This window comes from Pygocentrus nattereri, chromosome 9 (assembly GCF_015220715.1).
Source record: "Pygocentrus nattereri isolate fPygNat1 chromosome 9, fPygNat1.pri, whole genome shotgun sequence".
NCBI lineage: Eukaryota > Metazoa > Chordata > Actinopteri > Characiformes > Serrasalmidae > Pygocentrus > Pygocentrus nattereri.
In genome coordinates, this window is record NC_051219.1 from 37,243,995 (window position 1) to 37,270,604 (window position 26,610).

General features: G+C 38.2%; 2 protein-coding genes across 3 annotated transcripts; one reads left to right on the top strand and one right to left on the bottom strand.

Annotated features, from left to right (window-relative positions):
- Nucleotides 1-587: 587 nt before the first annotated feature.
- On the bottom strand, nt 588-10,076 carry LOC108417236. Its single transcript, XM_037541480.1, has 10 exons — nt 10,058-10,076; nt 8,962-8,983; nt 4,324-4,388; nt 3,246-3,295; nt 3,082-3,141; nt 2,904-2,981; nt 2,672-2,773; nt 2,533-2,580; nt 2,152-2,232; nt 588-2,046 (listed from the first exon to the last, which is right to left on the bottom strand). The coding sequence occupies exons 1-10, from the start codon at nt 10,074-10,076 to the stop codon at nt 1,900-1,902; spliced, it is 672 nt and encodes a 223-aa protein (XP_037397377.1). The 3' UTR covers nt 588-1,899.
- On the top strand, nt 8,520-15,790 carry zgc:154075 (uncharacterized protein LOC556929 homolog). Of its 2 annotated transcripts, none has more exons than XR_005130679.1 (14): nt 8,520-8,680; nt 10,231-10,335; nt 10,511-10,595; nt 10,691-10,764; nt 11,118-11,177; nt 12,031-12,138; nt 12,245-12,301; nt 12,389-12,519; nt 14,049-14,103; nt 14,179-14,271; nt 14,410-14,544; nt 14,776-14,845; nt 14,971-15,132; nt 15,244-15,790. XR_005130679.1 is itself a non-coding variant. In XM_017709926.2 (14 exons), the coding sequence occupies exons 2-14, from the start codon at nt 10,243-10,245 to the stop codon at nt 15,367-15,369; spliced, it is 1,281 nt and encodes a 426-aa protein (XP_017565415.1). In that variant the 5' UTR covers nt 8,520-8,680; nt 10,231-10,242; the 3' UTR covers nt 15,370-15,790. The 2 variants fall into 2 exon arrangements, 1 of the variants encoding a protein (XP_017565415.1); XM_017709926.2 differs by having other exon boundaries at nt 14,776-14,877.
- The last annotated feature ends 10,820 nt before the right edge of the window (nt 15,791-26,610 follow it).

The window sequence follows — 26,610 nt, forward strand, 5'->3', positions numbered from 1 at the left end:
TCCATTTAAGCTGCTTCTCCTTCTGGGAGAAGTCCTTGACTTTCTCCGCTCTCTCCAAGAGTAATGCTTTCACTACTGTTCACTATCTGATGGTGACAGTCTTGTACGGTTGTTTGCAGCACCATCTTCTCTACATCCTTTCCCTGTTTCCTTAATTTCTGTTTTGAAAACTGTTTTTAGTAAAATTATTATTTTAATAGTCTGAAGTCAGGCATGTTCACCCTTTCTGCATTCCCTTTTTTGTTTCTGTATTGTGACCATTTCACTACCATTTGGTGTTTTGCACTGTTAGTATACTATAAAACACCAACAGATATATTATATGAACAGTTACTGCCATCTAGTGGTGAGGCTGAGAGTTACATAAGTGCCAAGTAGTGCAAAGAGGGAGAGGACGAAGACATAAACAGTCAAAGGCAGTCAGAGTTGACCAGTCATACCAGTTATTGGCACAAGAGATTAATAAAAGAATCATTATACCTTCTTCAAAAGTATTCATGTATTCACACTGCAACATTTTACATCAATGAAAAATTCTATTTTCTATTAAAAATATAGGAAGTGAAAGAATAAAAAAAACTGTTCTGTTGCAATTAGGAGATGATTTTTACTGAAAAATGTTCACAAGGTTTCAATAAATATAGTGTTAATACAATTTACAGAGCACTGCATGGAAAAATAATAAGAGGACAAATTATTACAGATTACAATGATTGTCCAGTATCAATTATGTTATGGTTGATTTCCATCTGAATGATGATGAGTGTCTTAGCATATGTGCCAAACTGTTAGTCATATAGACAATAGCAGAAACTGCACTACAGCCAACAGTCTAGTATGCAGGCTAGGAGGCCTCCTGACGTCTTCTCAATAAAAGTCCATGTGTGTTACATAAAGAAGATACGCAGCTTTAGCACCGACAAGCCCACGGCTCAGTCCACAGTAACAGTCCGAGATAATAATGCTGATAAGCAGCACTGTGATGTGGATGATGTCCATGACGAGAACGAAAAGTTGATGATGCTTGATGTTGAGAGCATCAGGTATTGTGAATCTGTCCATCTGATTAGAGACCATCAGTCTCCTCTTCTGGCCCTCTTCATGTCTTTTCTCCAATTTGTAGATCCTAATGTCTCTGATGATTTTACAGAAGCTTCATCATTAATCTGAGAAGATGCTTATCATCTGATGTGGTCCAGAAAATGACACAGGTTGTCTGTCCAGGGTGCCTCAGTGAACGTCTGAACTTTTGAGAGCAATAATGTTGCTGATGGTTCTTCTGCTTCATATCAAGTTTTCCGTAGGCAAAAACATTATCCTTAAACTGCGAAGATGGTTATCCTCTGATGTGGTCCTGAAACAGTCCTATAGTCCAGCGTGTCTTCATGAAGTTCTGGTCCCTCTGCTGTCTGCAGTCTCTAATCCAGGAGGAATGGTGTCTTCGTGAAGTCCAGGTTCTTCTGCTGTCTGCAGTCTCTAATCCAGGAGGAATGGTGTCTTTGTGAAGTCCAGGTCCTTCTGCTGTCTGACATCCTGAATCGAGGAAGATTGCACTGGATCCCTGCATAGAAAACTGTGGAAAAACAAAGAAAGGGAGGAAAAAAATACTCTTAGCATGGTTTAATGAAATCTGGGGGTCTGTAACATTTTAAACCTAAAAAAATTGAGGAGGATAAAGACTTCCATTGTGGTGATGAGCCGATGTGATGTTCCACCTCAGCGCTCCCACTGGTCAACATTTAGGGGCTCTGGTTACAGAGCACAGCGTCTGCACCTGAAAAAAACAACACACTCACACAGAAACACACAGGCATGCAAAATGTTAAGATGTAAGAAATATGAAAACATGAATCTAATACTTAAATCTACAAAACACAGTCTAAAGAATCCTGTAGCTGATTAAAATCCTGGCGGTGGTCGACGTGGGCTGCTGAACGTAGAGGGTGCAGGTGTCTCGAGGGTCTGGGCGTCACTGCTGTCATGACACCTGAAGCGGCCATCCTTATCGACAGACACCTCCTTAAACGTCCTGCACATTGTGGTTCCCTGCAAAAAACACACAGAGAAATAATGAGTGTGTGAAACTGCCACATACTGATGAAACACCAAAATCACTCGTAACTCTAAGTGCACAAAAACACAAGCACCAACCAGCAAGTCGTCCTGCACTGATGACTCGGTTGTTTCTGTGCGCAGGGAGATCTTTGCCTCACTGATGTCTCTTCCGATGTTCTGAAAAACAGAGGACATTATATTGAAAATAAATGGGTAGATACTCTTTTGACGTCACTGCTAGCCTCTATATACTTGTTTGTTCACATAGGTGTAACCTGATCACACACTGCAAGAAAGCATGAATACATAAGGGAGCTTTGAAATAAACAGTACACTTCCATTCATTTTCGTTTTTTACTCTTTAGTGTCCTGCACCTATGCCTGACTTTGGATTTGGACTTTGTACAATCAAACAAAATCAGAATGGGACGAACTGGATCCAAAAGCTTTATAATCCAAGTGAGTCAAGAGCTTTACCTTGATGTAGGCCACAGCAATGGCACGAGCAAAATACAGTGGCGGAAGCTATAAACACAGTGAAAGACATGAAGTTAAAAGAAATAGACTTTAGAACATCTATTCACCTTAAAATCATGAAGCTTTTTCAATGACTTACCTGTTGTGAGCGCACACGGTAGAAGTCGTTGGTGAGCACCCACCAGTGCTCACTCTCCAGCCCGCTGTACACGGCCTTGTGCTGGAGCTTCACCTCCACCAGCTACAGAAATCACATGGAAAAACTTCTCGTCAACTTTTTCACTGCCTTGAAAAAAGTCAATCTACATCCTTCAATGAATGAGATTTATCTGTGAGAAAGAATGTGTAATAAACAAACTAGAAAAAGGAACCTTTCTGTCATCAGACGTCCACTTTGTGTATGTGGATGCAAACGACTTGTTTGCCCGGTCCACCTCTCTGCAGTACTGCTACAGGAACAGGAGAAAATGAAAATATTAAAAAAGACTGAAATGTGAACACTGGGCTTAGAAAACGTTGCTCCACGTCAGTGCAAGAGCTGATTCTTACCCAGATTCTTGCAAGTGGTCCACAAGAAGAAGGTGGAACGAATGGCAGTTCCTCCAGGTTCTGCAGAGATGATACAGAAATACAGTTCATATAGAGCAGAGATATTTATGTCGTCTCCTCAAGTCAGAATATATATCCTCATGATCTTTAGTGAGAAAGATTACCTCTGGGATGGGGACGGATGGAAAGATGTCCCACTCCCGATCCTCTGCTCCTAAGGAACATGTTTAAATCATCACTCATTTTTGAAAAGCTTGTTCAGCATAAACAGAATCTGCTGTGTGCTTCACTATAATCTCATGAATGAAAGGCAGATCTGATGTTTTGTGGTAACATGTTGCAAACCATGCTTTAGCTTAGCTTAGGCTAGCATTACTAGCCTCCTGAAGGGCCGGTAGAAAAATGTAACCCCAAAAATAATTACATAAAAGACATCAATGTTCATTTGTCACCCAATTAACCAACTTAGAGCCACTACGTTTTAATTAAAGGACTCGAATGCTATAGTTTGGTGCTAAACTTAAGGGAAGGATTTTATTGTGGTATTAGTGAAACACTTCATTCTAGAGAAACTTACCAAGTCAGATTTGTTCACAGTGGTGGTGACAGGAACCAAATGCATGAGGAGTTTAATGTCTCTTAAAGCTCCCTCACAAAACCTTATTAAAAATGTTTGTGAATGCTCAGCCTGACGTCTGAGACATTATTGTATCACATATGTGATGAGGTTTTGGCCTAAAACGTCCTATTAACCTATTTATTTTAATCCATTTGTGGCTGAGGGGCACATGAAGGGCATTATAATGCAAAATAGTCACCCCAAAAAAATACTATGTAAACATCATAAACATTACATATAAAAAACCCCTAGAAGACACGTGTACGTTCAGTTGTAGTTTTGGGTAACATGTAAAATGGCTATATTCGTGTTGAAGACATCACAACCCCTGGTTCCTATCACCACCACTGTAAAGAACTCTCTAGATGACTTTCTCTACAAGCTCGAACGACTTTGTTTACATCCCAACGACAGAATGAAAATCGAAAAATCTGCGGAATTCTTCCTTAACGTACTTATGAGGACGCATTAAAGGTTTTATTACACAGTAGCAGCCTTTAATAAAGTGATTATATTAACTCAGAAAACGAAGTAACAGAGGTTAGCTAGCTTCGCTATCTAGACAGTGTGGAAGTTAGCTTAACGGTCTTTTGGTCGCTATGGTAACAAATCAGCAGACTTACCGTCGAAGGCCTCGGTCTGGGTTGTAAACTCGATCCTCCGCTGCTGGTCCAGGATCCTCCGCCACCTGTAAAAGACAAAGTAAGAAGTTACAGCGGCCGCTGAAATGCCAGTAGCACAGAGTACCACTGACCGCAGCTGACCGCCGAGAAGAGAGGAAGAAAACATCGTTTTTTCGCTTTGGAGAAGAAGCTCAGCAAACAGTGTCTCGCTCTGTTGGGTGTCGGTGAACGACTGGCCGATTTTAGAGTTTCAGCCCCGTAGAACGTTCTTTCACCACGAGAACCTCATTTATTTCACAACATGTTTACATAACAGCGATATTTAAACTGTAGCCTCAGATTGTGGAGCGTGGTTTAGGTGGCAGACATGTCTGTTTCCTTTAGTATAAGCTCTAGAAAATGCTGGCAGTTAAAAACATACCATTAGATTTACGACGATAAGAAGAGTTCAGAAAAAGTCCTGCAGCCCTTTTAATAAATATATATACATACACACACACACACACACACACACAAATTAATTTTATTATTTAACATAATCAGTTTAAAGTATTGTATGTGCATCCTTATGTGATGTATCTACCAACGAGTGTCCCACTTCAGTGTAGCCTTTGAAACACAATCAGCAGAAGCTCCTCTGGACAAAACCCACCACAGTGATTATTAATATAGCAGGACTTCTCAACTCCAGTATTGGAGATGAAAACCAGCTGATAATGGGTGTATAACAGCTGAGTGAATAGAAAGACTGATTATCTAAGTCCTCTAGAAGGAGGGGGACCTGAAGAGGCCTTGTCTGAAAGGTTTTGGTTTCGTTCCAAATGTAAGATTTTGGAAAGGTACTGAAGAGAGAGACTACATTTGCACAGGACCCAGTAATTTGTGGAAAACTGCTGTTTAGCACAATCAAATAATATCTAACAATAATAATATTATTAATAATAATATCTATGACATCATATTTAAACATTGGACAATTTGCCTGATGGCAAATTTTCACCAAGCATAACTGATGCTTTATTAATAGTAGTTGACTTTCCATAACTGGGGTGGCCAGAGGGGTGGCCATTCATGACTCCATGATGGCACTTAGCTATGCCTGATTATCAGATATTTGAAAGGATGTCTTTCTGTCAGGGTCATCCTGACTTCTTCAATCAGCTACATACAGATTAGAAATAATCTCTTAATATAATCTTGCCTATAAAATACCCTGAATGTTTAATACATTAGAGACACACCTTATAGTGGAACCTAATAGAATTCCTATTAAATAGGCCTATAAGGCAGTCATCTCTAGTCTGTACATTTATACAACTTAACACTGTAACTGAGTTTATACCTTTCTGTCTTTATCAGAGGTGGATTACTGACCAGGCCATTTGCGTTCGTACCAAGGGGCCTCAGGGGGGCTTAGATGAATGCATATTATATGAGAAGCATGAGCCGTTTCACCAGTTAACCCCATAATGTCAAGGAACAGAGCTTAAGATCTTCACTTTCTCACAGACATCGCTCTCTCACGCTTCTAAATAGAATATAAATAGAGGAGGGAGTGAGAGAGAGAGAGAGAGCTCAGCACAGCTCAGAGCCATGAGTCCTACAATCATTGTAGCTCTCATCTCCTCCAAACAGTATCTTCCTCAGCAAAGAGGAAACTCCAGCCCCTACTGTGCTCTGGAGACCCTGCTAGATCCCTGTGGACCCTTTACCATTACATACACACTTTAACATGTCACTGTGAGACTGACATCGACTACGTTTCCTAAGATTGTAGGAATGTAATTCTTTCTCTCGCTGTGTAAGAATCATTTGTGTTTAAAGTTTAAATCTGAACTCTTCAGTGTAAAATGTCTGTGACATTCTTTAATACAGTACTTTCCTCTCCTATGGAGTGAGATCTATGAAAGTGTTTTTAGATTCTGCTCTTTTCGATGCTGAAAAAAGAAATATGTGTTTGCATGTATGAGAGTAATATTCTTTAAGCTACATTAGCTGAATGCATTCTTTTGTGAGTGACTTTAAGGCTGTCCAACCTGGAATTGTCTTGAGTTTGTCACCTTCAGTGAAGGTTATGGATGTTATATTACTGTATTTGTCAACACACAAAATCGTCACATCAAGGAAGTCCTGGAAATAAACTGTAATGCAACAATCAGTATGTTTTCTATGAGTGATTCAGTACCAATTACTTATAAAACCACTTGGACAAAGAAAGACACAATGATAAATTTTAAATATTTTGTCCATTTTTCAAAATCATTTTTCTTGTAATAAATGTGCAGAACATGATTGACCTCATAGCTGGTTGATTTGGTTGCGGACTTAAAACTTATATAAATATTTTATCTAAATACATATGGGAAAATAAATGGGATTTTCCTGAACTAGAGTCACGGCAGTAACAGTTCAGCTCTATAGATCAAGCTTGCTTCTGCTCTGTTGGAATGAAAACAAGCACACCGGCCTTTTGTGGATAATATTGGATGCCGCTGTCTTTACTCCAGTCTTTTTATCTTATTATGCGAAGATATAAGGTACAAAAATTTATTGTTTTTCCTCTCGTAAAGTGAATGCACTTTAAAAAATGTAAGATACACAATTGAACCTTAAAAACATTTACATTGTTCATATTTTGGGGGACTAAATCTGACCCAGGTGGTGCCCTTTTGTCTGACAGTGTAAGTAACTCTAGAATTGCACAGTTAAGTACTGCCAAGTAATGCCTTATCATTTATTGCCCTCCTCTCACTGTGTGCTTAGAATAAAGGGATCTTTGCATATGACCATTTTCTTTATTAAAGAACCCTTGAAGAACCATGTTTTTAGGAGTGTATGATAAAATAATGTCTCAGTATAGTCTGTTAAATATAAAACCGAATAAACATAAAGTTAACAGTCCCACAATCCGCTGCGGTTTAGGACCCAGGACTTCGAGAGTCAACCATAACTCATTTATAATGGAGACAAAAATGTATGAAGGCTCTTTGCTTCATTACAGGCAGGCAGTGAGGGTGCCTGCCTTGTCACTCGTGTGTGTGTGTGTGTGTGTGTGTGTGTGTGTGTGTGTGTGTGTGTGTGTGTGTGTGTGTGTGTGAAATGCAAATGGCTTGAAGCAAAGATTTTATACTTTTTAGATGAAATTATTTTTCAGCTTCCCTTTCTTGTCTATGTTGTATACATTAATTGGTTTTTTTTTGTACTGCATTAACATCAGCTTAATAGCGGTCTCTGTGTTCAACCCTGTTACATGCTTCAACCCTGTTACCCAGATCTCAACCCTGTTATTCAGCTATTTTAGGTAAAAATGGTTCCAAAATATTTAATTTTGCAGGTTATGTGACCAAACATGTGAATTTGGTAACATGAGTCATTAGTTAAAACTACTAATCCAAGAAAAATTGTACTATTTTTTTAGAAAGAAAAACTCTAAAAGCTTTGAAGTAGTATAAAACACAAAAAACCTTTTTCATTATTAATTTAAAAGTTAAACAAAAGTATTTCTTGTTAGAACAAAATGTTGTACATTTAAAAAAAAATAATCTCAAATCTGATTTCACAGCCTGATGGGAAACTAAGTGTCTCGAGGCCTAAAATAAAACTGTATAGATAGATAGATAGATAGATAGATAGATAGATTTATTGTATTGTTATCTGTTGCAAAACAAAGTTATACACAGTACTTATTATTGTATTTTGTTATTTTAGGGGCCTTTCGTGGAGCTTTGCTAGAGGCGGTTTAGGAGTCTGGCCTCCTCCTTTTCCCGTTATATTAAAAACATGAAAGCGAAACGCCAGAGGGCGCCCGTGAGCGAGTCATCAATGAATGGGGGAATAAAGCTAAAAGGCTAAAAACGAAAAAGTTAAAATAGTTTATAGTCACTTGCACAGAGCTTTCCTTTAATTTCAGAAAGACGAAGGATGTATTTTACTAAAAAATCAACGAAAACGTACCTATATTTTCCTTTTTTCTACAGCAAGCTTGTTTTTAACAGCAGGATTCAGCAGCGCTGAATGATTGGACCTATTTGACATGAGGCGCCGTTTTTAAACTTCGAGGTCGAGCTCAAAGGCTCTTAAAATATAACAGTGTTGTTCTGTGCTCTTCTACATTAAATATTTAAGACTTGTAACAGAGAAATCCGGAATTCCAGCGCCGGTTTTTCTCCTCCTCGTTACTCGTGACGTCCGCTGTGACGTTTTCAAGGAAGCAAGCGGCGCTGCGCTTCCCTACAAAGCTTCGCTCATGAAAACAGCCCGCTTGTGCGAGTGACTGTGGGTGTTTCGTTGAACGTGCTGTGCTGTTTTGCACAATAAGAGCAGAGAAGTGAAGAAGGGGAGCTGTGGAGAGCGGCAGGTAAGTCTGTAGGCAGGTAAGTCTCCTGTGAGTGGAGAGCTGCTGGATGTCAGTTAACCGAACATGTGACTTATTCCTTAAAGACTGAGCTGCTCTAACTAGCCGCTCTAAAGATACTTTCATTAGACTAAAGCGCTTTTTCGTCATTATATCTGTCTAATTTTGAGGTGTTCGTGTGCTTCGAAACCTCCACACGCGAATAACACCACAAATATTAACGTTATTTGTGTATAACGCTTCAAAGAATTGTGTTAATGGGTAAAAACATTGTTTTAACCGACCAGTGAGAGGAACTGCGTTGTCCTTCAGCAAATTATTTTGTAGAAGACACAGTACTCAGATGTAGGATTATGGCCGCAGTCTTCATTCCGTTAGCTGGACTCCTGCAGCTCCCCGAAAAGAAAAGGTTCGTGTCAGCAGTGCAGATTTTCAGCCTGCCTTTATTTGGATTATTAGCCCACAGAAATACTTCTGTGTTGTCCTGGTCTTTAGGCTGCTGATGCAGGGACCTGAGATCACAGATAAAGATTACAGATAACTTGTAACGGTCACACTTCAGTGTTCATGGAAAGTAGATGGAGGTGAATGTCGCTACACTGAACATGGTTTTTTCTTTCGGGCAGGTTCTGATTTGGATCAGGACATTTCCAAATGACTTCAACTTGCTCACTCTTATAAGCTTATCTGGCCTAAAAATCATCTGACATTGCATTACACAATACTGGGTTAAACTATTATACAGAACTAACATTTTCCCTCTAGTATGTCAGCAGCTGCAACCTGTCTTGGCAGAAGTGGTCAGATGGAAAAACTGGAGACTTTCAAATGACTTTAAATTAAATCAATAATCTTAACCAGTTAGATTAATAGTAATTACACACAGAAAGTCCAGAAAGATGTTATTATTACGTGTTCTGATGAAATCCGGTCTGATTGAAATGAACTGGAACGTGCACTTTCACCCTTTGCGTTACCAGTAGGTGGTGAAAATGCCGAGCTTGCTGGATTTATGACCTGGCAGACAGCTTAGTCTGTTTCTAATTAAAAGTGTACCATATCGTTTTAGGGTGCTGGGCGAGGCCTGGTTTAAAGTTGATTATTGATTAAAGTTGACTTCAAGAATCAACCCTTAAAGGAATAGTCAGGGAAAGAATCAAATTCACACAGTTTTCCTGTTATCCCCAAATGTAGTTATTCAAAGAAGCCATGTTTGGTGTCCTAAGTTTACTTTATTAGTTTCACACTAGAGCTATGAGGCTAATGTAGCTAAGACGTAATAGATGCTTAAACCTAACCTCTCTGTATTGTGCATGTTACATACCTTTATGAAATGATTACACCAAAACTACATTATCAGGTAATCCTACAAAGATTTGCCTGTGTGCTTTCTGACCATGTCTGATGTAACTATTTATACAAATGGGAAAAATATTGGAAAAATTCAGGATGGTTGTTCCTTCTGCTGTTTTAGCTATGCAGTTTGCTCGTGCCCAATTTTGCTTGCTTAAGGATTATTTGAAATGGAAAAAAAACTGCTGTTTGCTTTTCAGGTTGTTGTAAACATGCCGTCGCCTGTTAGAGTTATCGTGGTTGGGGCTGGGAGCCGCGGAGAAACATACTCCGATTATGCCTCCATCCATCCTGAACGCATGCAAGTACGTTTTTCCCCTTTGTTTCATTAATTCTGTTTTATATTTCTGTTTATTAACCTGATCAGTAAAGATGCTAATAACGGAGAAGAAAAGTACATATTTTACAATCAGCCAATGCAGAAGAATTTACCAAGCAGTCATTACGTCACTATGAGCTTGTCGTTGCTCTTTGCGTCAGGTTGTAGGAATTGCCGACCCAAGAAGTTTTGCACGAAGCAAGCTCCAGAAACGTCATAAAGTTGCTGATGAAAACACATTTGATGGTGAAAGTGGCGCCGTTTTGTACAGCTCTATGAGTTACATCGTAAACATGCAGCTGTTCTGATTTCAAATGTCTGGCTTTCTCTGGTGTTCACAGACTGGAGCTGTGTAGCAGAGCGGGAGAAGTTTGCAGATGCAGTTTTTATCTGCACTCCTGATCGCCTTCATAAGGTCTGTGCTGTGAGAATAGTTCATCTCAGTAACTTAGTTTGTAAGCAGTGTCTGTAATGCTAGTTCAGCCAGTTGAGTTAGGATGGTATAATTACCCATCTTATCCAGTTAGGGTCTCTGAGCCTGCTGAGGATTTTTGCTGGTGGGTGGGGGTAGAGAGCTGGGAGTGGGAGGTGAAAGTGGTAGTATTGGTTAGTGTTACCCCCTAAATCCAATCCTACCCTGGAAAATAACAATTTTGTTATGATGTTTAATGCCTAATATGACCCGTGACAACTAACAAGGAAAATGTTTGATTTGCACTGTACTGTTGCACTATATGCATCTGTTCAAAGGGGATCTTTGTTTTCTAGGATCCTGCAGTGGCTTTGGCAAAAAAGGGATATCATATACTGCTGGAGAAACCAATGGCAGTATGTACACTCACTCTTGCAGACATCAGTGCAGTCAGAGTTGAGCTGACTTTTCAGGAGGCTAGATTTCCTTGAGAATCAAACATGTTTATGTAGTGTTCTTCATTTCAAAATGAGTTTGGATAAAAATTATGTGATGACTTTAATGCAGAAAACTCACTGAGTGAGGTGAGTACAGTGGTCTAAACACATACTCAAGTAAAGGTATTGTTGCTTAATTGAACCAGTAACTCAAGTAGAAGTAAAAGTTAAACCGTGTAAGATTTTTGGGTTTTGGAGACCTCTCTCGTGGAAAAGCGTGATTGCAAGCCACTGACGCTCCCAAGTGGATGAATCTTATAATTGTGAGCATATTGTAAAAAAGTATTCACTCAGTCAAAACTTGGTGGACATTCAGGCGAAACTTTATTTTGAACTTTTCTGAAGACTGCTTGAGGCTTTACAGGGTGACTTGCCAGCGCACACACGCCATATTTAAAGAGATGATTTAAAAAATGTGACATTATGAAATTCAATGTTATTTTTTAAATAATAAAAGTAACTGAATGTTGATGACTGAGTGAAAAGTTGATTACTTTCCTCAGAAATATTACATCTACTTCTGTGCAAGTATATCATTTGATTATTCAGGAAAGTTCAAATCCACCAAAATTCTACTTGAGGTGATATATCTGTGTAAATGTAACTAGTGTTGGTCCATCTCTGCCCCACAAAGCACTACCTCAAGGAGCAGTAGTGGCCTTTGTATAGCACACATGACAGAACATGACAAAGCTGAATGATTAGATGCTGGACTAAGGCCTTTAGTCATATGGACTCTAAGACTATGAGTTTTTTTTCCTTCTGTCTACAGGTGACTCTAGAGGACTGCAGAGAGATTGCAGAAGCTTGCATTCAAAGTGGTGTAATTCTAACAGTGTGCCACGTTCTCCGTTATGACCCTGTCATCAGCAAAATAAAAGTAAGTACATTTCTGTTTCTGCGTGGTCTGATATTAAACGAGTGAACTGTCTAGTATGTGTTCCACACTGATGCTCAGTAAAAGGAGAATTTCTGTCATCTTTTAGACGCTCATTGACTGTGGGGTTGTTGGAGATGTGATCCATATTCAACACTTAGAACCGGTATGATAAATTCCAGTTCATTGGACTAACAAAATCTCAATTTCACTTCATGTGTATGTACTAACTGCCTCTCTGTCTTCTTGTCAGGTGGGGTTTTATCACTTTGCTCACTCTTTTGTCAGAGGGAACTGGAGAAATGAGGCTGAAAGCTCATTTGCTCTTTTAGCCAAATCCTGCCATGACCTGGACCTCATTCATCACTGGGCAGGAGGACGCAGGTATGGAACAAATACACAATGGCTTGGTTTCAGCGGCAGAGATTAAGGCTAGTTCTGAACTGTATTTTCGTTTTAATGGAAACTCTTTATTCAGAATGTTGTATAGTTCCAGATTAGGCTCAATCCCTGTTCTTGAAACCAACCCTATATGTTGGGAAATATTCAGACACTCCTTCTAATTCTGGTCAGATACCTGGACCACCTCTACTGGCTTCTCTCAATGCGGAGGAGTAGCGGCTCTGCTCTGAGCTCCTCACCCTATTAAGTAGAGTGTAGCTGCCATTTTGCAAAGAAAACTCATTTCTGCTGCTTGTATTTGCAGTCTCATTCTTTCAGTCATTACGCACAGCTCATGACCATAGGTGAGGGGCAGGACGTAGACCGACCGGTAAACAGAGAGCATTGCCTTATGGTTCAGCTCCCTCTTTACCACTACAGTCCTGTACAGGGGCTGCATTACTCCTGTTGCCTGTCTCAGCCTGTGGCTGATCTCATCATCCCTCTTCCCATCACTTGTGAATAAGACCCCAAGATACTTAAACCTGGGTCAGGTCCTTTCCCTTTACCTGGAGTGTGCATGCCATGCTTTTCCAGTCTAGGACCATAGACTCAGACTTGGAGGTGCTGATCTGCATACCAATCACTTCACACTGGAGGCATCCATGTGATCCAGCCAAAAGGACATCAATAGCAGAGATGCCACCCTCCGGCCTCCACACATTATGCCCTCCTTGACACCCTGTCCATGAATATCACAAACAAAAGTGGAGACAAGGCACAACTTTGGCATAGTCCAAAGCTAACACTGAACGAGTTTGACCTAATGCCAAGTATACGAACAACTCTCACTCTGGGAATACAGAGATTAAATGGCCCAGAGCAGTAGTCTCAGTACCCCATACTCGCTGAGGATCTCCCACAGGACATAGCAGGGAGCACAGTCGTAAGCCTTCTCCAAGTCCACGAAATACTTGTAGACTGGGTTAGCAAACTCCCATGCCCCCTATACAATCTGTGAGAGGGTGAAAAACTGGTCCATTGCTCCACAGCTGGAACAAAATCTGCATTGTTCCGCCTCAATCTGAGGTTCAAGTGTTGGTCATAATCTCCTTTCCAACACCTTGGCATAAACTTTTCCGGGGAGGCTGAGCAGTGTGATACTCCATTAATTGTCACACACCCTCCAGTCCCCTTTGTGCTGTGCAAAGGTTATAGCAAATTTTATGCTCAGTTCTATTTTCCAATATGGTAAACTCAGTAAAAAATAGAAATTGTGTAGTAAAATGTGCAGACAATATTTTAGTTTTGTTTCCTGTAGTGGATTTGTTAACTTATTTTCACTATCAACGGAAGATGTAATTTGACCACAGGTATTCACACATTTGTGTTCGACTGTATAGTGTACATTTATTGGCTTGGTAACTGAAACTTTTTACAAACCAAAAACTGTTTGCAAAACAGGAAGAGTTTATGAATTGAACATTTTTTACACATTAATTACCAATAAGTAAATGTTTTGTGATTTACAGGTGTATAAAAGTTTCATCTTTTGGATCCCTCAGCCATTTCAGGAAAGAAAACAAGGTTAGTTTTTAGCTGAAAGATATACATTTGTGCACTGCAATTAAATTTAGTTGTTTGAACATTGTTTGTATTCAGCCTCGAGGTGCAGCAAATAGGTGCTTAGACTGCTCTGTAGAGAGTAACTGCCCATATTCTGCAAAGAAAATCTACCTGGACAGAGTTAAAGAGGTAATAATCCTGACGCCCATTTATGTGAACAGTTTCTTCAACATCTACCATGAATTTAATTACATGCAGTGTCTAAACATTTGTGTATAACGTGTGTGACAATTCCTAAAAATTGTTTTATTAATTGATGTGTTACAGGGCTGGGTGAGATGGCCAGTGTCAGTGATCTGCTCCAATTCGGTTCCTGATATTGAGTCAGTAACTGAGGCCTTAAAAACAGGGCCCTACGGTCGCTGTGTCTACGAATGTGACAACGATGTGTGCTCAAATCAGGTTGGACATTGTTACATGACAATATTTCACCTGTGCCAGATCTGTGATGTCACATCTCTAAAAATTTGCACCCTGCTGTAGAACTGAGGCAAAGTATGCCTTTCCTTCATAAGATGGGCTTACTTTATGTTATCAGATTGAAATATGCTGACATACGATTTATTAACATGTATGTATTTATTAATGACTGTAAGTTAATGACCTGCCATGTGTCTTTTCGCTTCACTGTAGGTTGTTAACATGGAGTTTGAGGGAGGTCTCACTGCTTCTTTTACCATGGTGGCATTTACAGAAGAGATATGTGAGCGTAAAACAAGCATCTGTGGCAGCAGAGTAGGACACAGAGATTATATTTCAAATATTTCATATATAGCAAACAAAGCACAAACATTAGATGAATTAGACAGTCCTGTATTTGATCCACAGGGGGAGCTGTCCTACAATGGAAAAGAAATCAGTGTATTCGACTTCCTCACTCAGACGTCCACAAAGCATACAGTGCATAAGAACGTACCTGGGGCATTTAACTCGGGCGGTCATGGGGTTGCGGATTATCACCTTGTTGACGCCTTCATTTCAGCTGTTGCGGTTAGTTGCATACATTTAAATCTAACACTTATTGTCACAAATATAGTGTAGAACTTCTCTAAATATCTTTAAGTCCTGTGTGTTGTTTTCTTTGTTTTATCTTTATCATAGAGTGAAGATCCACTGCTGATCCAGTTGGGTCCGAAGGAGACGTTGGCGAGTCACAGACTAGTGTTTGAGGCTGAACGTGCACGTCTAGAGAACAGGGTTGTGTTCTGTGAAACTGATCATGACTAGGACATCGAAATTAAAGGCAAAAAAATGTTTTTTTAAATAAATACATAATAACAATAGAACTGGGTGATATGGCAAAAATTGTAATATCACAATACATTTAACATTTTCATGATGCACAGTATGCGTCATGATTTTACATTTTTCTGTGGTATGATCAACTGTAATGGACTGCACTGCATTGAATCTACTTTAACAGGCCTAATTATGCTGTGTTTGTAGTTGGCCAGTGTACTTTAAGTACTGATGATACCAAGGATATTTTAGAAAAGCATATAGTGACAAAATATGATGTAATTTTTAACACTAAACAAATAATATTGCACACCCCTAAAATAGAGGACATATTCTCACAATTGGATGGAATGAATAATAATTAATAAGGTCGGGGGGTGGGGGGATAAAACAGTTGCTGATTTGAATGAAACTGATTTTTATATATATATATGATTTTTATATATATATATATATATATATATATATATATATATATAGGTCTATAATATATATTTATCTATAAATAATTATTTGTAATATATAATTTTTAATAAATCATGATTCTTTCAAGATTCTTTATAAGTCATGACATCTCTTTTGTCTAATTGTTTCATTTGTGTCCTTAAAAGATCCTACTTAAATGTTAGGCAAGTAAAGGTGCTTTTTCTCTAATGTTAAATTCAAATTCAAGTCTGCTTGATCACACTTTGATCACCGTGACTGTGGAATATATTTTATAGAACCAAGAAAAAATAGAGCTTCATTTAGTTACTAAACTCTAGTATCTTTAGATACTAAAGTCATCAATCATTTTTTGGTTGATGAATGTTTTAAGCTTATTCAGGAAGTCTACATACAGTGACCCCAAGATTATTGTGTAAGGATGCAAAATGTGGCTTCTGTAGGTTTGCACCCAAAATGCCCTTTACACTTCCGAGTCTATGATACCCTGAATGAACACATTCACCAACAAGAAGAAAGACAACCCCAGTATGAAAAAGAGAAAAAGAAACAGCCCCAGGCTTTGATGTTTCCACCTCTGTGTTTTAAAGTGCCCATAGTGCAGCCTGGGTGGAACTCTTCTCCAGTCTCTACACAGAGTCTACCATTAGTTTGTTGTTGTGCTGAAAGTGTTATTAACTGAAACAAATCTAATTTTTTAAAAAACAGTTTATGAAATAACCTGAAAAGTTTACCAGTGATTAAAATGTCGATAAAATGTCTGTAAATTTCATTGAAGGGATCTTAAACATAAAGGGCAGGGGGGGGGGCAGACGTCATTGTACAGAGCTTCATTTCCCAAAAGCATTGTACAATAGTACTTTTGATAAACTGGGCCAGGACAGTTTCAGGTCAGAGCAGTTTACACATTAGACTGGAGAAGGACAGTGTGTGTGTGTTAGGCACCATGGTGGTTCTGGGCTCTTTGACCTCTGGATGAGCAGCTTTCCTCTGCAGTAACTGTTTTGACAGTAAGCTGTTGTGGTAAACCAAACTGAGCAGTGCTTATTTAACATTGAATCAGTAACACTAAGTAAACCCCTTCACCCACACATACTGTAGTGGCAGCACAAGTGCCACTTTCTTTCACTACATTGTGAATGATTTACTGGTGAAGCTCTTCACTGCAGAGAAGTTTCACCTTTTCAGTGGTTGGAAATTCCTGTTCATCCTGATCATCACAGTAGTGATTATAACTAACATGATTCTACAGATTACAACTGGTCAGCCTACAGTTCTTAGCTGTAATGAATGTTTTTTTAAGTTTACCAGTGATTAAAATGTCCATAAAATGGGGGCCAGGACAGTTTCAGGTCAGAGCAGAAGGTCAGAGCAGAAGAGGTTTTCAGAAGATCCGTAATATGTGGATCAATCTTAAACACTGTACCATATTATCAGTGGCTCCACGTTTGCCTGCTCTGGGGCAGCGGTGCACTCTGACCCAACAGGTGGTGAGCAGTTTCTCTGGGATTAGGATATGGTTGTAGTTATAGTCAAAGCCCTGCAGGGGGCAGAATTTACAAAACACTGAACAGCATATGTATGGCTTTAGGGAAATTAAACATAAGACTTTTAAGACACTTTTATTACCATTTGTAACAGAACTAGTGCAACAACAGAATTAACAAAGATGGGATATTTGAAAGCATTTGCCATGCATAGTAACAACTTAGTAACACTACACACTGAGACTCCATGGTAGATGCTTTTATTAAAATGAATAAATCTATTAAATGCAATTCAATATAACTGCTTGCAGTCTTATGCAAAAGTTTGGGCCCCCTGGTTAAATTACATGTTTTGTTCTCTAAGTGAAAATAAGTTTTTTTTTTTCTTCAGAATTTAACTTTAGAAAGAAAAACAAAACGTGGTCTATGCAAAAGATACTTTTTATATATTATTTTAATACTGTGCTTTAAATTTTGCTGAAAAATTACATTGTTATTTCCTGCAGACGATGTGCTCTTTTAATCCAAACTTTCACAGAAACCTAAAATCCTAAAACTACCTTAGTATAACAATATAATAACACTGTTGACAGTCAAGTGTCTTTACCCAAATAGTTTGTTGACTATTAAATCATTTATAAAGTGGACTGCCACAATAAAACGTGTAAAAAATTCAGACACAGTACATCCTGTGACGTCATACTCTAACATATTTAAGACCTTTGGGGAAAAAATATAACAGTCTCAGACTTCATGAGATTGTAGGTACAGTCTGTGAGGCTGTGAGATGTTGGTATCCGATCTCATTGAAGCTATAAATCAACCTAGTTTGAATCTTTTTTTCCCCCACCCCTTCCTCATTAAGAAACACACTACCCATAGTTGTTAAAGTGAGCTCCATCGATCAGAGATTGTTGTCAAAGTTTTCACAGAAACTTCAACTACATGGTTTAGCCCCAGAAAAACATGAATCTATTTCTATTGGATATGATGTGTTTATTTAGGGGTGAGGAGAAGTTTATACACTCATTATGGTAATTATAACTAGTTGTCCAGTGGGGTCACTTTAACAAGTAAAATAACTTCTTAAATGAGGCTTTCACAGTAATATCTTACTGCATTATGACTACTAAGCAGTTTTCTAGCAGCAGATATGTGAAAAACAAACCATAAACCTAGAAAGACAAACGTTGAATGCCACATGCACATAAAAGCATAATATGACACAACAATAACACACAGAAATGTACAGAAAATGAGTAAAGTAGAGAAAATACCCAATTGTAAAAGTTTGCTGAAAACAGTTTGGAGTGGAGGAAATGTGACTGGTTGACGTCATTCACAGTGCTTTATGAAATAAGTAGTTCATTCTGACATTTAAAGACATTGTGAGTCTTTTTGTCTATTTTTCTAAACCATTTTTGCTCTGAATAAATGTTTAGAACATGATTAGTGTTGTAGCTGGTTGGTTTAAATGAGTGCCTAAAGTTACGTATACATTCACAGCATTTAGCAGACGCTCTTATCCAGAGCGACTTACAAGAAGTGCTTTGTCAATCTAGAGAAAGTATCTTTGCTAGTTGCTCTATAGGTTAGAGAGAAAGCCAGTCCTGAACTCAGATACTCAAAAAGTCAAGTTGAACACAGAACAGTACAATACAATACAATACAATACAATACATAACTGCAATAAGTTCTTTTATATGAATATTTTTTCTAAATATTTAAGGGCAAATGAATGGGTCTATAGATCAGTTGTGCTTCTGCTTTGTTGGAATGCATTTTTCTTTTACTTTTAAAACTAAGATACACAGATCTGACCCAGATAGTGCCCTTTGTTCTGACATTGTAAGAAATTCTAGAAGCAACTAATTGTCCAATTAGAATAATGCCAATCACAGTTAACCCTGGAATTGAGATGAAAGTGTGCACTGAGTAGCTTGATGTTTTCTCTGTTCTACCAGCCCCAGGAAGATCATTACTGTATCATTATGGGTACCTGCTGAGGACCTTATTATCCAGTCTGATGATCCAGTTTTGCAGAATACATTGTCTATACCTGTGTAGTAGTGAAGTACCAGTGAAGTAGTTAAGATACACAGTCATTTATTGCCTTCCTCTTACATCCTCCTTACATGACTAACGTGGCCCACCTCATTTACAATGTACAAACCAGTCTGCGGTAATAACCTGGACTCCACTGCTGGGGACTGATGTTCTGTACACAGTGTAGTGCTCATCTGTTTGCTTTTACCACTGCACACTGTGCTTATTTACCTCCTGATAAATCTTTCCCAACGCGTGTTTTGCAATGAGGGAAACAACTGAACTGAAGTCCAGTGCAAGCTGTGCTGTGCTGGTGATAGCAAAGCAGGATTTCTTCAGGGTTCTAGGAACTGTGATCAACATATTTTAAATGCCTAACTTTGCCTACGTATTTTAAATGCCTAACTAAAGCCTAACTTTGGCCCCAGTTTCTCTAGTTCATTGTTCTGTTCATTGACATCATTGAATGAAGCCAAGAGTATAAAGTCCTTTTCCCGATGTTTGTTGCACATGATAAGGGTGTATATTATTTCACAAAAGGGTATCAGATGTTCTGTAAACAATGTGAAAAAGTCGCTTCTGGATGCTGTAAACTGTGCCGAGCAGTGAGATCCCAGACTGAGGAACCACTACGGCGTACAACAATGCATAATGTTTTCATAGAAAAAAGTCTCAGCAAATACTGTTTAATACAGTTTGGACTACAATAAATGTGAATTTAATATGTTTTGTCACTTAATACATTTACACAGTCTAAGTAATTTTGCTGTAAATACAGAAGGTACTACTAACTAACTAACTAACTAACTAACTACTAAGCACGTCTAATTTAAATTTAAATGTTATTCACTGAACAAGGTGGAGACCATGTGGTTGATGTAGTGTAGTGGGTACCTCTACCTTCTATGCTGTAGACTGGGTAAGCACCCTACACTATACCAATAAGAGTCCTTGGGCAAGACTCCTAACACTACCTTCGCCTGCCTGTGTAAAATGATCAAATTGTAAATCACTCTGTTAACAGTGTCTGCCAAATGCTGTAAATGAGAAACATAAATTATAATACCATTTTTACAATAAATGTATTTAAATTGAATGGAAAATTGACATATACTTTGTTTTAACTGTGTAGATTATTTATATATATATATATATATATATATATTCATTATATATATACATATTCATTATTACAGTTCTAAGGATAAGTGAAATATTCTGCTATAATATTGTATTCATAGATGGTTACAAAATGCCTGTTTCAGAAAAAATAATTTCAAAACTGATAAAACAGTGTCTCAGGCATCAGGCAACATATTCATAACCATTTCTTCTAATAACTTTCTGTGGGGGAGCTTTTCAAGGAAAATCATTAAACTCTCTAAAGTCTTTGGATGTCTGATTCCTGTTGTGAACAACTTGAGTTAATCCGTTTCTATGAAGCGTGGTGCATATGAATGTACGCAATAAAAGTGTGGAGATGTTAGTCTTGAAACAGTGATGCCATAAAGCTTTGAACCTGAACAGTATCGCTTTGAACATTTGAACATGGTGGTTGGTGCTGATGCTGCCTGCTTCAAAAAGTAAAGAATGACTATAATTACCATTTTTGAGCTCACTGTTGGGGTGAGATCACTTTTCATTTTTGTGGTTTCTGGTAAAAATGGTATTTTTGTGTAAAATATTTATCTCAGGACAGGACAAACAAGCAGAAAACATTTAACAGAAAATTACACAGTCGATGCAACAGTTAAATATAATATCACAGTGTCAGTCCTTTCAGGAGACTTCACTTTCTTGAAGACATCCATGCCTCCAAAGTTCAGTCTTGGTTTCACTTTCTGCTTCCTACAATCGAGTAATAGTATAGGGTGGTCAGTCCGTTGTCCTGAGAACACCAGCAGGTTCTTAGTTAAATTTTTTTTTTTTTTTTATTCCCTTTCTCAGTAACAGCTTTTTGACAGCTCCAAATCCTTTCAGACTCATGGCATTAAATTGTCCTTTCACAGAGAAAATACTCAACATGGTCTATTATGCACAATCCTTTTCATAGCTAAAACAACAGTTCCACAAGATGTTAACAACAGTGAATGAAATGAATATCAGCTTCTTTTTTATCTCAGAGAAAGTGCTTGCTTTCAAAAACCTAGCTAAAAGATATAGGCAGCAAGAGAGGACTACTATACCGCCCCCCCCCCTCCTATTTTTCTAAACTATGATGACATACCATTACATTTCATTGATTCAGGCTTTTTATCTGACAATGTTGTCCAAGTAGTCTCCAAATACTTATTTGTATAGCAACGACAATTAAGGGTTGCAAAGTTACACAGCCTACAAACACTTGCCATTCAGTTGATACCACACAGACACAGACACAGACATTATCTCCCACCTATTTATAATGTAGATACGAAAAAAAGATTTATTTAGTGCAAATGGATCATTCACAATTTATAACATGATAATTTGGGGTAAGCATTTTTTTTAGCACTGAGGCCCATAAGCTGTTTCTTATGCCACTTTTTCCAACTAAACTTTTTTCCATTGACCCATTTCAGAAGGCATAGTTCTGGTGTGACTGTGAGGGAGGAGTGTGTTTACTGGTTATGTAATGAATTTCTCCACCACTGAGTAATGACATTTATATAATTCCATATTTACTGCTCCATGGACATTACACATGGAAAATGTTCTCACACAGAACAATCACAATCACGATCCTACTCAACTGTCTTTGATTATGTTTGATTATGTAGGTGTATTTTTTCCATTGAATTCAGGGAGTTTGAACGGAATGGCTTTGACAGCATTAGGGCGGAGCCCGGAGGAAATGATATGCACTTGTGTGTCATCATCAGCAGGAGTAACATTTTTTATCTTTTATGAGTCATGAAGTACAGTTGCCTACTCAAGGAAGAGTGGCTTTGTCTTTCATTTCAGAGGTCTAGTCTGTTTCTTTGAGACTTTCTTTGTAAACCTTTCACCTGTAATGTGAGAATCGCGCATATTCCCAGCTTTCCCAGGTGGATGAAGAGCAAATTGAAAGCCAGTGTCACCTCATTTGTGAACTATTTGAATGATTTCATCAGCTTTGGACTTTATATTGAGTCACTCTGTCTGTGCTGATGAAGGGTGTAGGCAAATACCTTTGTTCCTAATGCAATCGTTTCATTCTTTGAAAAGAATGCAATTAATCTACACCAAAAAGCTCAGCCAGAGATGTTCTGTATGCGCAGAAGAAACAGAAAATGAGTGTTACTGTAAAACATGACTGTGTAAGTCAGGGTGAGTCACAGGATGTAGGCCATGAGGTGAGCGAGGGCTGAAAGGAGGGGGCCGCAACCTCTGTGGATTCCAAAACAAACTGCTGGCAATGATCTGGGTGGAAATCTGCAGGTCTAAATCCACAGGCGTCCCCCGCCGCTGCTTCCGCACTTACACCGGATACTCCACACATGACTAAGCACTCCTTCACACACATGCTGTTTTATCTGCTCTGGCCTTGAATAACGATGAAAACATTCAAATCCTTAAGAGGGCTGGGAGTGAGGCAACACTATATAAATACTGGAGATAATGTACCCAAGCTGTGCTTTTATTTCTGTCTACAATACACAGGCTGCTTCTAGAGGTATTTACTACTTAAGTACATGTTGTACAAGCCACAGCTTAAGCATGTTTTGGGAGAAATATGTTTTCTTTAGACCTTATTCTCTGGAACCTGTTAAAATTCCAAAAAACTTGGGACAGAATGTAAAATGCTAATAAAAACAGAAAGCAGTGATTCTGTTTGACCTGTATTATATTGAAAATGGTACAAAAATACAATTTTGACCTTTATTATTTTTTGTAAATAAAAACTTCCAAATTTGGTGCCTGTAACACATTTCAAAAAAGTTGGGATGGGAGCATGTTTACCTTTGCATGTTTACCCTTTTCCTTTAACTTAATAATTGGTTCAGTTGCACTTCATAATCATTTGGAGACTGAAGAGAGCAATAGATCCAGTTTTGAAAGCAGAAATTTTTGCCATTTTTCTGTTATACAAGTCCTCAGCTGTGCAACTGTAAGGGTCTTTCAATGTAACATTTGGCTTGTTGGTTTTTAATGTGGCACTGTCTGAGTGGTCGAATGTCACAGGCATCTAGTTGTGGTTTTCAGCTTTGCCCATTTGTCACATATTTATTTCATTTTACAACCTTCCAACCATGTTTTCAGTGGTGACAGGTCTGGACTGCAGGCAGGCCAGGTTAGCACACGGACTCTTAATACAGAGCTATGCTATTGTAATACATGCAGAATGTGGCTTGGCATTATCTTACTGAAATAATCAAGGCCTTCCCTGAAAAAGACATCAGCATGTGTTGCCAAAACATATCATATATTCAGCATTAATGGTGCTTTCACAGATGTGCACATGATCTATGCCATGTGCACTAATGCACCCCTATACCATCATGAATACTGGCTGAATACTGAACCGTGCACTGATAACAAGCTGAGTGGTCTTCAACCTGGAGGACATAGTGTTCAAAATTTCCAAAAAGAATTTCAAATGTAGATTTGGCAGACCACAGGACACTTTGCCGCTTCACCTCAGTCTATTTTAAATGAGCTCAGGCCCAGAGAAGTTGACAGTATTTCTGGATACTGTTTATACACGGTTTCCTATTTGCAATTTAGAGTTTTGTCTTGTATTTGTGGATGCAGTGACAAACTGTTTCATGCAGATCCCATGCAGTGATTTTCATTACAGAATATGACTGTTTCTAATGCAGTGCTGTCTAAGGCCCAAAGATCATGGCTAGCAAATATTGGTTTTTGGCCTTGGAGTCTTTTAATGATATCATGTACCGTAGATGATGAAAAGCAAAAGTTCTTTGCTGTTTTACATTGAGAAACGTTATTCTTGAATAGTTGCACAATTTGATCGTGCAGTCTTTCACAGAGTGGCGAATCCCTCCTCATCTCTGCCTCTCTGAGATGTGATTTTTATACACAATCATGTTACTCACCTGTTGCCAATCAACCACCAGATGATTTTTTTTTAGCCTTACACAACTTTTCCAGCCATTTTGTTGACCCTGTCCCAACATTTTTGGAATATTTTGTGTTATTTTTCAGTAAACAATACAATTTCACAGTTTCAACAGTTGGTGTTGTCTCTGTACTATTTTCAATGAAATCTGGGGTTTAAATGATCTGCACACTTTTGCGTTTTGTTTTTATTTACATTTTACACAGCTTCACAACTGTTTTGGAAATGGGGTTGTACAATTACATGCTTTGTGGAGTGAAAAGGAAATTCACTGCATAAAACATCCTGTTCACATTAAAGAAAAAGTTCTGATGATCGATCAGTTTTTCTAAAGTGTAATTACTTTGATAAAGTTATTTCATTTGTTTGTTTGTCAGCTGTTTGTCTGACATGTATAACAAAAATTCAGAGAATTAAAAAAATATGCTTATACCCAGTGAGTCATTTAAATGTTAGTAGTCTCAACACTTGCTTACCAAGTATACTCCCCATATTTGCTCTGGGTCTTGGTCTTTTTGTATTCCACAGGGTCTTTCATGCTCTGCCTCCGTCCCCTCGGAGAAAAAAAGCACTTTTGGAGTAGATTAATGCGTTGGCCTTTTCTTCACAATGCGCTGCGGAAGGAGCCGTGCTGGGTGCACAAACTTCATGCCCTTTCTGCTGCCTGGAACCATGGGTAATTGAGTTGCCCATCCTTCTATTGCCGTATCCCAGGCAAAGCGTCGTAATTATGCCTTTCTTTTCTAAGCCTCTGCCTCACTGGCCTTTTATAGCTGCTGCTTAGCATGAACACATTTGTTTTTGTCCTCAAATCCTTGCTACTTCCTTGCCCACTTATTTAGTCAAATGACTTTGTCTTTGTTGCAAATTCCCAGGCATCCTGGGAAAGTGTATTTACCTCGAGGAAAGATTTCCTTGAGAGTTTTGGGGTACTATGTTTGCAAGTGTTTAATTTCTAAAGTCAGACTTTTTAACCACAAAGCTTAGTAGTATAAACCTGTATTCAAAACAGAAAAGCGTTGGAGTGTGTCTGCTTTTCTTTTCTTCTCATTTCTTTTTACTTTTCTTGTATTTTTGTAAGAAAATATATATTATCTACACCATCTCACATACTGTACTGACAGAGACCATGCTTTATTTATTAAATTTCCAGTAAAAAAAAAACAACTTGAAAAAGAAATTATGCAAAAGCCTTAACAACAAACTATAATAGCAAAACCTTTCTATATTTATAATTTTATCTCTTTGCATTTATCACAGCATTTATTCTTTTCAGGAGACTTTCAGTTTTACAAAGAAATCTGCAGGGATATTTATCCACACCTCCAAAGCTCAGTCTTGGAAGTTGGTTGCATTTTCTGCTTTTAAATCCATTTTTCCCAAACGCTCTCAGTGAGGTTGTAAAGTGACTCTGGGGTGGTCAGTCCATTGTTATTAGAACACCAGCAGCCTATTGTTTATTTTCAAATTGTCTTCTTTTTGTCTATGTGCTTTTCTCAGCAAAGAAAGGTGAACATTTTTCTCTTTAAGCTCTCTTTAAGATGAAAGTAAACACTGTTTATCTGATAGTGACTGTTCTGGTGGTCTTCCAGGTCTTGGAGAGTGCATGGCTATCGGAAGCCCCAAATTTCATTTATGTTTTTTGAACCTGTTTTCCTTTGGCTTTATCCTTCCTTATGCAAGTGGGTGATCTTATATTTAATCTCAGAAATATCTACTGCAAAATGAATAACCTGTACTTACTAGCCATTTTGGCTGTGGGGTGGTCTCTGACGCCTGCAAGGGACTGTGTTGCTGGTATACTTTATTTCTGGGGATACTAATAGATTCCATTGGTGTATATATAGAAGATGTATATATACAGGAGAAGGAAAAACACGCTTTAATGACTTAATTTAGGTCAGTGGAACCAGATCTTTTTCCATGTAAGTGTGGGTAATTTCGTTTGGTCTGTTTATCATGTAATTTACATAAACATAGACAAAATGTAAATGTCCATTTTTGTTGTTTTTCAGGCTTTGACATAATTTGTTGATATACAAAATGTATACATATATATACATACACATACACACACACACCCACACACGCATATACATATATATATATAAATGTATATGTATATATGTGTGTGTATGTATGTATGTATGTATGTATGTATGTATGTATGTATATACTGTATATGTGTATATCTTATATATTGTTTTTTCT

Bases quoted from the DNA above. Each gene is read 5' to 3' on its own strand.
- LOC108417236 (XM_037541480.1), bottom strand. The intron at 3,142-3,245 runs GTAATCTTTCTC...TCATCTCTGCAG, and splicing joins CATCCGTCCCCATCCCAGAG to AACCTGGAGGAACTGCCATT. The intron at 2,982-3,081 runs GTAAGAATCAGC...CTGTTCCTGTAG, and splicing joins GACCACTTGCAAGAATCTGG to CAGTACTGCAGAGAGGTGGA.
- zgc:154075 (XM_017709926.2), top strand. From the start codon at position 10,243: ATGCCGTCGCCTGTTAGAGTTATCGTGGTTGGGGCTGGGAGCCGCGGA. The intron at 12,139-12,244 runs GTAAGTACATTT...GTCATCTTTTAG, and splicing joins CTGTCATCAGCAAAATAAAA to ACGCTCATTGACTGTGGGGT. The intron at 12,302-12,388 runs GTATGATAAATT...TCTTCTTGTCAG, and splicing joins ATATTCAACACTTAGAACCG to GTGGGGTTTTATCACTTTGC.